This window comes from Mustela nigripes, chromosome 2 (genome assembly GCF_022355385.1).
Source record: "Mustela nigripes isolate SB6536 chromosome 2, MUSNIG.SB6536, whole genome shotgun sequence".
Taxonomy (NCBI): domain Eukaryota; kingdom Metazoa; phylum Chordata; class Mammalia; order Carnivora; family Mustelidae; genus Mustela; species Mustela nigripes.
Window position 1 is genome coordinate 112,814,280 of NC_081558.1, and position 13,086 is coordinate 112,827,365.

Consider the following 13,086-nt stretch of genomic DNA (forward strand, 5'->3'; position numbering starts at 1 on the left):
GAGGGGAAGAATCACGCTCCCCAGAGGCTGAGTGTGGTAGTGCAAAGTGTCTTGAAGAGCTCCCCTTGAGTCCTTGCTCTGACCCTTACTTTGTTCCAGGGTAGCTGTGGATGAACCATACTCTGTCCCCAAGCTTTAGTTGCCTCCTCCAAAGCTATCTTACAGGACTGTGGTGGGGATCAATCCCGTACCCTAACCCCTGCCCCTCAAACAGGGAAGTCCTGGCCTTTGGGATCTGTAAAAGCCTCCCGCAGAGTTCTCCTTCTTCAGGACTCCAGGCACGCTTTCAAGCTCTGGGCATCAGACCTTCCCAGGCCACCTTCCACACCCCACCTACAGCCCCATTTCCCAGTCCCTTTCCTGCATGACCCAGACTTCTAATGACATGCCCAGAGGGAGTGGGAGAGGGGCAGGCCCCAGATCTTCCAGGACAGCAATACCTGGGCAAATCCCACAAAGAAGAGCTGGTGATTGGTGAGCCCCACAGCTGGCAAGCGCTGCTCCTCCCCGTGCTTCCTCAGCCACGCTTTGTAAGCCTGCAGTCAGGCACCAGGGTGGCAAGTCCATCAGGGCTCACCCACCACTGCCACCCACTACCCACCCCCCCACACAGGTGGGCCTCAGCCACTGGAGGCCCACCAGCCACTCACATTATAGGCAGCCTTAAGTCCCCCATTGTCAGCAATGTTCTCCCCTAGCGTCTGGCGGCCGTTGAGCCTCTCCCCGTGGACTTGGTACTGGCTGTACTGCTCCTCCATGCAGGCTGTGTGGTTCCGGAAGGCCGCCAGGGACTCATTCTGCCACCAGGGCCGCAGGTTCCCTTCCTTGTCATATTCGCGCCCTGAGAAGAACTAAATCTTGGCACCTCACCATGACTAGGGCAGGCTTCCACCAGCAGCCAGGCTCCCTGTGGCCAGCTCCCAATATTCCAAGGCCTTGCAAGAACCCCTAGGAATTCTAGGCTGGGGGGTGTGGTTGTGGGCAACTCCAGGGGCCTCTACCTTGGTCATCAAAGGCATGTGTCAGCTCATGGCCCATCACCACACCGATGCCACCAAAGTTCAGGGCCCTGGTGGGTGAGGAATGTTGCATGAGGACATGGTGGGGGAACTTCTGGACCCCACCTCCAGCCCTGGGTCCAGGTTCCCCATGGGCCCAGGCCCCAGCGCCCAGCCCCTCCTGCCACAGACACACTTGGGGTGGTTACGGGTATAGAAGGGGGCCTGCAGGATGCCAGCAGGGAAGACGATTTCGTTCTTGGTTGGAAGGTAGTAGGCATTCACTGTCTGGGGGGTCATGCTCCACCTGGGAGAGCAAGAGGGAGAGGCTGAGGCTCCTGACTCTCCTGACACCCCTCCCAGCCCAGCAGCCCTGACCTACCTCCTGCAAAGACCTTGTGCTTCTGGTTTGAGATGTCTTGCCACCCCCTTCCCCAGCCCCAGAAAGCTCCCCTATCTCTCCTGCTGCCCCAAGTATCTATAGCCCCCCGTTCTCACTGGTCCCGGCTGGGAGGCTTGCGGAGCTGGTCAGCCATCACCTTAGCAGAGAAATTGTACAAATTCAACATGTTCTGGAAGAAGGAATCTTCAGAGACTTCATACTGTGGGAGTGGCGGGAAGCAGAAAGCAAGCAAGACAACATGTGGGAGAAGAGAATAGTCCCAGTTTGGCTACTAATTAGCAGCTCTCTGAGCCTCAGTTTTCCTCAATGGCAAAATAGGAATGAAATGTTTAGGAAATACAAAGCGCCAATACTTAAAGAGTATTTACGTTGCTGGTGCTTTAGTAGTTTACATGCTGCCTCCTAGTCTCACAACAAACCCCATCCCTGTTTTACAAACGGAGACACTCAGACCCAGAGAGGTTATATAACTTGTCCAAGGTTACACAGGTAGGTAGGATTTGGGAACACTGCATTCTGCTGTTGGCTAGCCTGCAGCCTGGCACAGAGCCAGCATGTGAACAGCTTGCACTTGCCTCTGGAAGGACCCAACAGGGACTTCCTTCCCTCCGAGGGCTTGAGCCCCAATTACTGAGCCAAGAATAGAGCCCCCCCTCACCTCGGAGATGAAGTTAAACACTGGTGAGCCCAGGTACTCACCCCATCATAAATATCATCCAGCTCTTTGGGCTCCAGGATGAAGTCCGGGAAACCAATCATATCATATATAGCGTCGGCCTGAAGAGACCAGGTTAAGGGTTTCCCTTCCCCGGCTCCGCCCCCCAAAACTGCATCCTCCATCCCCACCTGAAGATGGCGCCCCAACCCTGGCCACGGCTCACTTTCTCCTTGGCTGCCTGGCGGGTCTTCTCGTCCATCCAAACCAGCTGCCCCAGGGCCTCCTCGAAGGCTGTCCTGATCTCGCTGATCATCCCTTCAGCCTGGACGGAAGGGGGTGTAAGGTGGCTTCTCACTGCACTGATGCATTCTTCCCCCCTCTCCCCCAATCCACGCCAGTGCCCCATCCCTGTCCTTCCAGGGGAGCGTCCGGGGGTGGGGGGCGGGACTGCAAGTAAGGCTGAGCATCTTGGGAAGATGAGGAGGAAACACCGTTTTGGTGAAGGTACTGAGATGGTGGATGGCTTTTTTCTAACTAATAAAAAATATTAACTGACAATAAGTTAATTGAATTAATAGAATTTAATATAATGTGTTGACTTTTATCTGATTATGGAAGGAAGGCTTAATAGCAGAAAATATGGGAAGCTGAGAAGAGGCGACAGAGGAAACAGACCATTTATAATCCCATCACTCAGAGATGACTCCTTTTAAGATCTTGATTATCTCCTCTGAGAGTCTTTCCCTGCCTGGATATACATATATAACAAGGAATTGTGTTGTGCAACATACACATATCTTGTCAACTAATTTGTTTTTTGACTTGACATTATATCATGAGTTTTAGGTGGCCTCATAATCCACCCTAACCACAACCTTTCTTCCAGTCTCTATGATTAGACGTTCCAGCTGTTTTCATTTCTGCCTATTATAAACCACACTGCAAGAACCATTCTTGCAGATAATACTTGAAGCACACTCATTATCATCTCCTAATAAATAAATATTATTTTCCTAGCCCTATAGGCAACATAAACTCATTGTAGAACATTTGGGAAATACAGAGAACTTTAAAGGACAAAAAGAACCCCTCCTGATCTTCCCACCCAAAACAGTTACTATTCATTTATTGATGAATTTCCGCTCAGTACTCCACCCCCTCATGTACACACATGAATGAACTAAAACAAGGACTAGTGTTGGAAGAACCTCGAAGACTCACGATTTCCTTGCTTTGCCGGTCAAACGTGGCCTTCACAAAGAGAGAGCCCAAAGCGAAGCCAAGTGCGTCGTCCGTGTTGGAGATGCAGGTCTGCCACCTTGGCGTGCAGGACTGTAAGGGACAAAGAGCCAGGCCTCCCAGAGGTGGCTCTGCTCTCCAGTCTGAGGGCCCTTCTCTTCTCTGTCTCTGGGGCCAGACCTCTCACCCCTGAGCAATGGTAACCTGGGCTTGGGGGGTTGCTGCCCTCTCTCCCTCAGACTCCAGGGGAAACAAAGGGCCGAACTGAAAAGTGTGCCAACTCCAGCAGCAAAACCACAGGAAGAGCATGTGTGCTGCCCACTCTGTGCTTAGTACTCTCCCCCTCTTTAGTTTCTAAGAGCCCCACTAGGGGCCGGAAGTTTCTTTGCTCAGCTCCATATCCCAGGCTTATATCCAGTCAGTCCCCCATGCCAGAAACACACAGGTCACCAGCTTTCTCCATCTCCCTATCCCCACATACAATCTATCACCAGTGTCTACTACCCCAACTTCTTGGCACTCTTCCCAGTCCATCACTTTGCCACTTCCCTGCCCAAAGATTGCAGTCACCTCCTAACTAGATACTCTGGCTCCAGTCTCGATCCCCTGCCCTGTCCCTGTCCCTGCATCTTCCATTTAGCTGCAAGAAACATCATCCAATACCTAGATCTAACTGGGTGATTCTGCTTAAAATCATCCCATGGTTCCACATTGCTGATAGAATGCCTGACTTTTTTTTTTTTACTTGCAATATATGTCACTTTATTTTCATTATCTTCAAAGATAAGAGATGGAACACAACGAAACTGTCCCCAAGCCTCAACCAATTAAGTTCTCTCTCTCTCTCTTAATTTTTAGTTTCAGTTCAATGCCTGACTTTTTAACAGAGCACTCGGGTCCCTTCGTGCACTGCCCCAGGCTCACCTCACCACCCTCAGCCTCTCAGTCAGCCTATTCCCATAACAGAGCATAAGCAAGTCCATGACTTTCTGGCCTCTGGGAATTTGCACATGCTGTTCTTTTTACCTAGAATGCCCTTCTCCCTTGCTCTCTTGCTGAACTAATTCTTCGAATGTTGCCTCTTCATAAAGAACTCTCCTGATGCCTCCCCCTCCCCCCGATAGAATGTGCTATCCCTTCCTCTGTTCTATAGCACAAAGGTCTTCCACACAATGCGAGCCTTTATCACCCGAAAATACAAGGTTTGTTTACATGTCCGTGTCCCCCACTTCACGGGGCACCTCGAAACTGAGAAGCATGTTTATTCTTCTCCTTAACCGTCATCATCAAAGCTGAGTGCCTCTGCGTACAAAGCACAGGAGCTTCACTTACACCGGCTCAGTCCTCAGACAACCCTGCCGCCATTCCTATTTCACACACCAGGAAACAGAGACCGGGTAACCTGCCCGACCGAGGTCCCGTGGGCCAAAACACAGAGGAGTTGGGATGGCAACCCAAGTCATCTTGGTTCCTACACCTGTGTTCCACACTCTACCATGAGGCAGTGGTGCCTGAAACACAGGCACCCTAGGCTGGATTGGAAGGTGGGGACAGAGTCAGAAATCCCACCTTCTTGGTGCCATAGAGGGTCTCCAGCAGTTTCTCCTGTGCAGACTCAAAGCGATGGTCCAGGCTTGAGGTTGTCTTCTGTACCAGGTTCCAAATCAGGTAATTGTTCAGGATGCTGGCATCCAGACCAGAAGGTAAGGAAAGGGCAGCTGTGGTACCATATCCACCCCAAATCTGCTCCACGAATGTGCAGGCAACTGAAGTCCTGAGAGGCATATGGAGGAGCTGTCCCAGAATCCCTCTGTCTCACCCTGGGACCACACACCTGCCTGCAGAGGTTAGCTTGGAGCCAGGTGTGGGAATAAAGAGTGTAAATGGACCCCCTGAAGCCCCAGCCTAGGGGAACGGCCTGCAGACATTCTCTTTTGTTGTTTGGAAGGTCCAGGACCTTGTCAAAGGTTGCTCTGTGTCTGGCTGTGCCAGTCCCCATGCCCAGCCCCTGCCTGGACCTGTGTGGAGCTCTGAGCCCCACCTCCCACACTTTGGGCTCTTCCCAACCTTGGTTCTGTGTGGTTGATGAGCTCTGACACCTGCTGCAAATAATCCGTTCCATACACCACCACGGGCTCATAGTCACCCAGCTCCAGTGGTGACAGCAGGAAGGACAGAAACTCCAGCCAGTTCACGGAGGGTGCCAGGCCCTACAGCCAAAAAAAAAAAAAAATCTCAAGCCTCCTTGCCTGCCTGGCTGCCAGCAGACCCCTCCCCCATTGATATGCTGGAGGCTGGGAACCTTTCCCATTACCATGGCAACATCTAGTAGCTGCTTGGTAGCCCCTTCCCGCAATAAACCTTTTTCCAGGCCTGAATGCTCCTTGATCTGGGAGCCCAGTCATTTACTATACGAGAAAAACCAGCCTATATAATGTTCAGTTGGGGCACAGATATTCAAGTATTTTCACAACAGTTGATAAAACCCAACTTCCCTGACACCATCCAGGGTCCCTACATGGGGGACCTTCAGAACCCCTCCACCCCCTTATCTAACCTCTCCATCATCCAACTAAAGAGTTGGTTCCTGGCCCAGTAAGGGCCCTCCAGGAGATACTTCTAAATTTCTTTTGATTGTTTTGTGGACATCTTGTACAAATCGTTACAGATTTTTAACATAATCCCTCTATGCATCCCCAGACAACATGAAAGGGGACCAAGGGATGGCCTAGTGAGAGGTGACCTAAAATGGATAGTAACAGTGTAGCTGGGAAGCTCAGAAAATCAAGCAAATGAGGAAAGGACCGGCTGCCTCAGGAGGACCACAGGAAGGAGAGCTGGGAGGCCTGCTCTAGGGGCTGCCCCACCCCCAGCGGTCCGTGTTCCCCCGCCTGCTGCACCTGCAGTTCCGCGATGCTCATCTTGTGGTAGATCTTCTCCTCATCCCGCCTCTGGTCCTGGGGCACGGTGATGTTGGCCAGCTGGACCTCCAGCTCCAGCACCTGCCGCATCTGCTCCCGCGTGGAGCCTGGGCGCCCACCCAGCAGCATCCCCAGTTCCTCCATGTAGTCCAGGTAGGCAGTGAGGACCTGTCAAGGCCCTGAGTCACCCTTGGAGCCCAGCAACAGGTCCTGCCCAAGGCTGATGGGGTCTGTTCTGGCCCCCACCTCTCCTTACCATCTCTTCTGCTGACATTCCTCACAGAAGCTTTCTTGGACAATCCCCTTTTGTTTCTGTCATACTGCTTACCACCATCTGCTAGGATCATGCTGATTTATTTGTGTACTTACTTATCACCTATTTCCCCAAGGACAAGGCAAGTTCAGGAGAGCACCGTTGCAAGTCACAGCAGCTTATTCACCCCGCCACCCCAGGGCCTAGAACGGGGCCCAGCACGGAACACGTGCCCTGCAAATATTTGTCGGGTGGGTGGACCTGCTTCCCACACCGCTCTGCCTTTTTGTTTCCTAAAGCCCTTCTATCCTTTCAGCACCTCAGTGACCACATGCCTTCACCTAACAGCTGAGTGGACCCCACTGGGAATTTGGTCCACAGTAGCTTTGAGGGTCTTCCATCTCCCATCCAGCCAGGCCTCAACCTTGCTGCTTTCTCAGCTCCCTTCTAGAATACAGCAGGGAGAAAGGTGCAGAAAAATACATAGTGACCACAGGGATACACATGTATCAGACTCTGCTGGGGCCCTCCAGGCAATGTATCTTTCTTCCCTCTCCCAGCAACTCCATAGAGTGGATATTAGTCCAATTTTGCAGATGAGGAAACGAGCTTGAAGAGGTTGCATGACTTAACCCCTTGACAAACTAGCAGATGGCAGTGTCCTAATGTGGCTCAGGCCTGGTAGTTCCAGCCACAGCCAAAGGGCTCCGTGGGCGCAGGGCAAACTCATGCTGCTTTAGTTCCTGCTGGTACTCAAGCTCCAGTGAGGCGGGCTGTTTTCTCTGTCCTCCACAGTGGCCGCAAGCTCTAGTACAGCATTTGGCACATAGTAGGTGCTCAGTAAATATTTGTTGAATGAAGAGATGAGCACCCGGCCAACAGACCCTTAGCACTTCTCAGCACCCGCTCCTTGGGGCCCTCCTCTCAGTGCCACTACTCATTCTGCTTTTTAAGCCCCATCTGGTCTCCCTCACTCACTGAAGGCCATTTCCTCTTCTATTCATCGAAAACGACCAGGTCCCTTAACATCCATTCCCTCTACTTCAAAGTCTGTCTCCCGCCTCTCTTCTCCTTGCTGCTGGTGTCAGAGAAAGAGATTTGAGGACCAGTCCCAGTCATCCCAGCTCCTGAGGAGTTGGCCAGCCCGGCCAATCATCCTGACGCTGCCCTGCCGCCACCACCCTCACTTGTCCCCTTCTTTCCCTGCCCTTAGCTGAAGACTTACACTGAGACTTCCCTGAACCCGTTTTATTCCTCAGTTTTTATCCTATGTGAATCTTTTATGCTGCAGCTTCCTCAGATGCTGTCACAGACTTCCTGCCTGAGACAACCAGCAACAGTGAAGGGCTGAACTGAAGCTTTTTCCCACCAATAGCCAGTTGGCCGAACCATGTGGTTCTCTCCAGGAGTCTCCAAATTCTCTCCTCTCCTGACCCAGGTGATGCTGAACCACACACCTGTTCCTGCCCCTCCTTTTCCATTTCTTTTGGGATAAATGCTAAATCTGATCCACAGTGTCCATGCATAATATGAATCTACATATCTGTCCAGAAGGACCACCCCCACCCCGGCAACATACACACACCCTGTATTCCCCTCTCTGGTCCATCAGCGGGCTATATCACCTCCCACCTTGGAACCTTTGCATAAGCTCTTCCCTTTGCCTAAACCCTCTCCTTTCACAGCAGCCTGCCCTTATCCCTGGACAAGGCTGGTTGCCTGTGACACTCAGTCTGGAAATGCCAGGCTGGCCCTCTGTGACAGTCCCAGCAACTGCACATGGGATACACCGAGCCACTTCATGGCTTCTCCCCCACTGAGAGGGCGAAGGCCCTGTCTTGTTTACCACTAGCCCGGAGGAGGGTTTGGCTGAGGACAAAGGACTCTCCTGGTATAGTACTCCACAGTGGCCTACCTCACCAGATCTCTTTCTCCCACTGCCTTGAAAATGCAGGAATATGCTTCTTTCCCTTCTGTACTCTTGTCCAGCCTCTCATTTCTCCTAAGCCTTTGTTTACATTTTTAAGCAGATGCCCCACAAGCCCTCAGATCCCTCCAGCCTCGTCCTCTTTCTGGAACTTCACCCAGCTTCCACAGCCATCTGAGGACCTCACCAGGTAGACGGTACCCAGGTTGCTCACAATCACGTGTCTAAAATGAGGGATTCCCTCTCCCTGAGTGCCTACATGAGCTTGCAACCCTCCTTTCCCCAAACAGGCACCATAGGAGGTAAATGCTACGATCCCCATTATACAGATAAGGAAACAGCTTCACCTTGCACCACGCCACAGGGCTAGGATAAAAATCAAGGTCTGACCCCAAAGTTTGCCCTTTTCCTGTGATGTCACACTGTCTCCTCTTCCCCAGTGTGCTCTGAGCCAGTTCTTCCTCCAGGCACCCCTAGTTCTTCCACGACTCCTCCATTCTGCCATCACTCAGGCTTACAGCCTCATCTGTCTTTATCTCTTCCTCCTACTCCTCTCTTTGAACACCCAGTCACCTGCAATTCAGGATTTGCCCTTGGTTACGTATTTTGCATCCTCCTCTTATAATATTCCCTCTGCCACTTCCTACATCTAGGCACTTAGAGACTCAGAGATTAAAGTACTTCTGACTTAGCTCACCTCCAGGCTCCCTCTCTTGCTTCTACTTGTCACACCAAGCACTGCTTACTGGGTTCTCCCTTCCTGCTCTGGGAAGCCTATAAAATAAAACTCAGTGTTTCATGGTACATGATTCCACAACTAGTTCCTACCCATGTGTTCAGCCTGTCATCTGCTTTGAGCACCACATTTTGCCACAGTGGACCCCTTCTCATGGTCCAAACATGCCTTAGCTTTATCCTTCTTCAAGACTTTGTTTACACTCTTCTCGTTACCCAGCATGCCCTCAGCCACTCTTAGCTACTCTACACAGCCTGGTTCAGATGCAATCTCATCAGGAAACCCCCGGCCACCTGGGTCTCTCCTGAGGCCTAGAGACCCCCTTTGAGGCTGTTCTCAGCTATCTGGGTCCATGAGCCCATCTCCACTGAAAGGTTTGTGTGGCAGTGGCTCTGCAGGGACATCTCAGAGCTGCCCCGTGACACCTGGCACACAGTAGGTGCCTAGAAGAAGGGGAAGGAAGGAAAGAAGGGGAGAGGGAACCGAAAGAAAGGGGGGAGGGAAAGCGAGGAGGGTAAGCAGGAAGGCTGGGAGGGAAGGAGGAAGGAAATGAAGGAAGAGTGACGGGGGAAAGAAGGATGGAAGGGTAGCCGGCTGACTAGGCGACAGGACAGGCTCACCTTCCCCGCTATGACCCTGGACAAAGGGAAAAGTAAACAAGCATCAGCCCAGCTCAACAGAAGGGTGGGTGTTCTGAGGATGCTCCTTACTTTCTCATTGGCAGTCCTGTTTAGGTAGTAATCTCGAGAGGGGAGAAAGAGCCCAGATTGGTCCACCTGCAACAGCAAGTCAAGAGAGTGAGCCTCCCCCCAACACACACCTGGACTTTTGTCCAGGGGATGGAGCCACCCCAGCCTGCCTGTGTCACAAGGGAGGAGAGTCTGGGCTCAGCAAATGGTCTGTGAGTCCCTCCCAACCCATCTCCAGACTGGTACCTGGATAACATTGCTGTTGGAACTCTTGGAGTCAGCACTGACATACACCGTGAAGAAAGGGGTGGCCCTGTAGGTCCCTGCTACTGCCTTCAGCACTTCCATGAAGTTGTCCTGGTCCCAGGGCCCAGTAATGTTCCAACCACCGATCTGAGTAGAGACCACAGTGGAAACTATGGCACAGGGGCCCCCAAAGCTTTCTGGGGCCACATCCTCTCCCAAACCCTATCCTGGCCTCCCTCAGGGGTCCTACCTTGTCAATGAGGTCTCGAAGTGGCTGGGCTCCCAGGTCTTCAATGCGCTCCACCTGCAGGCAGGAGAGGTAGAAACGCTGTGTCTTCCGCTCAGCTTCGCTGCTGGAGTTGAACGTGCTGTTTTCTGCAGGGGAGAACACAGGTCCAGTCAGCAACTATGCCAACCGCTGACAGGAGTCCTGGGCCCTTGCTTGGTCCCTCTCCTCGCCTTGTGACGGGGCAGTCCTCCTAATGTAGAGCCAGGAAAACTGTCTGAAACAGCAAAGCGTGACTTCCTCTCCCCTGCCCATGGAAACCCTCAGAGATCTCCAGGCAATCCCTGGTGCCACCCCACCTCAACTGTGGTCTAAACAGAATTCAGAGGACCTACTCAGAGGTCTGTCCCCACAAATACATTCCCACCTCTCAGGGTCCCCCCGCTGTCCGCATTCCCCACCCCAGCAGAGTTTGCAGTTGTCCACTTACTCGTTCAGTCCCAGACATGTACTGAGTACCTAAATGCAAAGCCCTGTTCCAGGTATGAGCTTTACTTGGCACAGTGCCTCCCCGACAGCCCCACTCACCCAGCAGGTGCTTCAGGATGGCCTGGTTCTGGTCCCAGAGGCTGTTGAAGGTGTTCCAGCGAGAACGCCCATCAGGCAGAGGATTTCTCTGAATCCAGCCTCCACAGGAAAACTGGTAAAAGTCCTCACACGGACTTACCCCACGGTCCAGGGACTCCAGGATTTTTCCAGCCACTCGAATGCAGGCCTCTGTGAGGCAAGTGCTGTGGGATGGGTCTGTGGCAGGGGACATGGTGGGTGGGGGTGCAGGAGTAGGTAACTGTCAGTGAGCCTAGGAAAGGCAAATGCTTTGGGAAGGGTCATGACAACAAGAGGGTTGAGAGGAGAGAGAAAAGCTGGGGGAAGACTGGCCTGACCACAATAAACCTTAGCGGCCCTTGAATCCCCAGAGCCCCCATAGCTAGGAGGGCTGGTGACAGGTGTGGGCCCACCTACCTCTGTGGTACTGGACCCCCAGGGCCACTAAGCAGCCCAGCAGCAGTGCAGCAAGCAGTAGGGAGACAGATGCTAAGACCAACTCCAACTGGGTGTGGGAACCCAAGAAGTCTCTTGTCCTCTTCCGGAATCCCACCTGGGGAACACAGAGTGACAGTGAAGCTAGCAAGCTGCCAGTGGGGATCCAAGATCACAGAAGGCCTCCCAAAGGGCGAAGACACAGGCAGTTTCCAGAGCCATGGAGCAAAGACGTTACAGGGCTTGACTTTGGGCACAGGGGCAATGAGGCAGTCTGAGCTGAGTCGGGAGCCCGCTTTGTGCAAAGTCATGGCATCCAATCGCCTCACCATAGTTCTAGCGCAGAGGCCAGAGATGAAGCTGAGCGGGGGCAGGTGACCCTCCAGGGCAGCCCAAAGTTCTGGGTCTGCCAGGCGTCACATCAGGGCTGGGGCCTGGTGAGAAAGGGGGAACCCCCTTGCCCACCTCCACAGCGTCCGGGGAGGCCCCGCCCTCTACGGGGGTCTCAGGTGCGTCTTCCTCCCGCAGCGTGGTCCGTTTGTACTCCATCATCTGCCAGACAGTCGGGGGCGCCAACCGAGGTCAGGCAGAGAGGGCCCTTTGCCCACGGCCCTGCCCCCGTGTCCCTGGCCTGGCCTGGCCCACTCCTGTCCGCAGGGAGGATCCCCTCTCTCCTGCTGGACTCTCCGGCCTGGGGCCCCTCAGACCCGTGCCCCCTCCGGCGCGCAGCCCCTTCTCCGCCAGCCCGAGCCCCTGCCGACTCCTCCTGCACCCTCGGCCTCAACTCCCCCTACACCCCGCCCCAGTGCTGTCCCCGGAGCCTGAGGCCCGCACTTACGTTGCCGCCGCCGCCTAGCTCGCGCAGCGCGACATTCATGGTGGAGTAGGGGCCGGCGGCACCTTAGGGCTCCCGGCAGCTGGCCCTCGCCCAGGCCGCGGCCTCGGCCCCCGGCCCGGTCCCCCCACCGCGCGCCATCACGGCCGCTGTCGCAGCCCCTCGCTCCGCAGCCGCCGCCGCCGCCCCCGCCTGCCGAGCCCCCTCCCGCCGCGGCGCCGCGCCCGGGGATGGGGGGTAACGTGGGGGGAGGAGCGCGCCCGCCGCTGCCCGCCACCCGCCCTGCGCCCGGGCGTCACACTCCGGTGCCCGAGGCCGCCCTCCAGCGACGCCGGGACCCCGCTCCTCTTCAGAATCAGCCTGACCTCTCCCAGCAACACCCTCTTGCAAGCCACCCATAATTTCCATGCCTTTGCCCCCAGGCCCGCACGCTGGTGATATTTCTTGGCCCCCAGTCCCCACATTGCAGGCCTCCCCATCACCCTTGAACACCTTTAGGAAATGATGCTTTCCAAAGGAGCATCTGCCCCCGGCAGTCCACACAGCCCCTCTTCAGCCGGCACTCACACAGAGCAGGAGTCGGGGGTTGACCCACATACGGGGTCTCCACACGGCATCTACCCAGAGAGCACACGGACCCAAAGGACGCAGGCAGGCACTCAGCCCAACACAGGGTCCACACGCACAGAGTACACGCTGCACACTCACCCTCTATACCTCTACAAGGCCCCCAGAGCCAACACACAGACTAGACACACAGCACACACACCTCACCTCACCCACACTCTGACTCCACTCTTCCCTGTTGCTTTGAGACTGCACTTTCACTCCCCACGATAATCGTTGTCATCAGATCATCTCACAAAGGGAGGGTTACAGATGGTGACAAATTGGCAGGGAAAAAAGCAGCTATG

The 13,086-nt window shown here is 54.2% G+C and overlaps 1 protein-coding gene across 10 annotated transcripts in view; it reads right to left on the reverse strand.

Annotated features, from left to right (window-relative positions):
* Positions 1-13,086, reverse strand: part of ECE2 (endothelin converting enzyme 2) — a 31,490-nt gene that overhangs the window by 1,269 nt on the left and 17,135 nt on the right. For 4 of the 10 annotated variants that reach the window (XM_059391396.1, XM_059391404.1, XM_059391402.1 and 1 more), the window contains exons 1-18: positions 12,176-12,364; positions 11,803-11,889; positions 11,320-11,455; positions 10,885-11,100; positions 10,321-10,445; positions 10,071-10,217; positions 9,846-9,911; positions 6,199-6,387; positions 5,366-5,508; positions 4,868-4,982; positions 3,281-3,391; positions 2,283-2,381; positions 2,101-2,178; positions 1,497-1,600; positions 1,195-1,305; positions 1,002-1,069; positions 651-841; positions 441-536 (exon numbers count right to left, since the gene is read on the reverse strand). In XM_059391396.1, coding sequence (XP_059247379.1) covers positions 441-536; positions 651-841; positions 1,002-1,069; positions 1,195-1,305; positions 1,497-1,600; positions 2,101-2,178; positions 2,283-2,381; positions 3,281-3,391; positions 4,868-4,982; positions 5,366-5,508; positions 6,199-6,387; positions 9,846-9,911; positions 10,071-10,217; positions 10,321-10,445; positions 10,885-11,100; positions 11,320-11,455; positions 11,803-11,889; positions 12,176-12,214 — 2,121 coding nt within the window. In that variant the 5' untranslated portion in view covers positions 12,215-12,364. Of the gene's footprint in view, positions 1-440; positions 537-650; positions 842-1,001; positions 1,070-1,194; positions 1,306-1,496; positions 1,601-2,100; positions 2,179-2,282; positions 2,382-3,280; positions 3,392-4,867; positions 4,983-5,365; positions 5,509-6,198; positions 6,388-9,845; positions 9,912-10,070; positions 10,218-10,320; positions 10,446-10,884; positions 11,101-11,319; positions 11,456-11,802; positions 11,890-12,175; positions 12,365-12,664; positions 12,894-13,086 lie in introns of those variants that run through there. The other 6 variants (XM_059391398.1, XM_059391403.1, XM_059391397.1 and 3 more) reach the window with 5 other exon arrangements.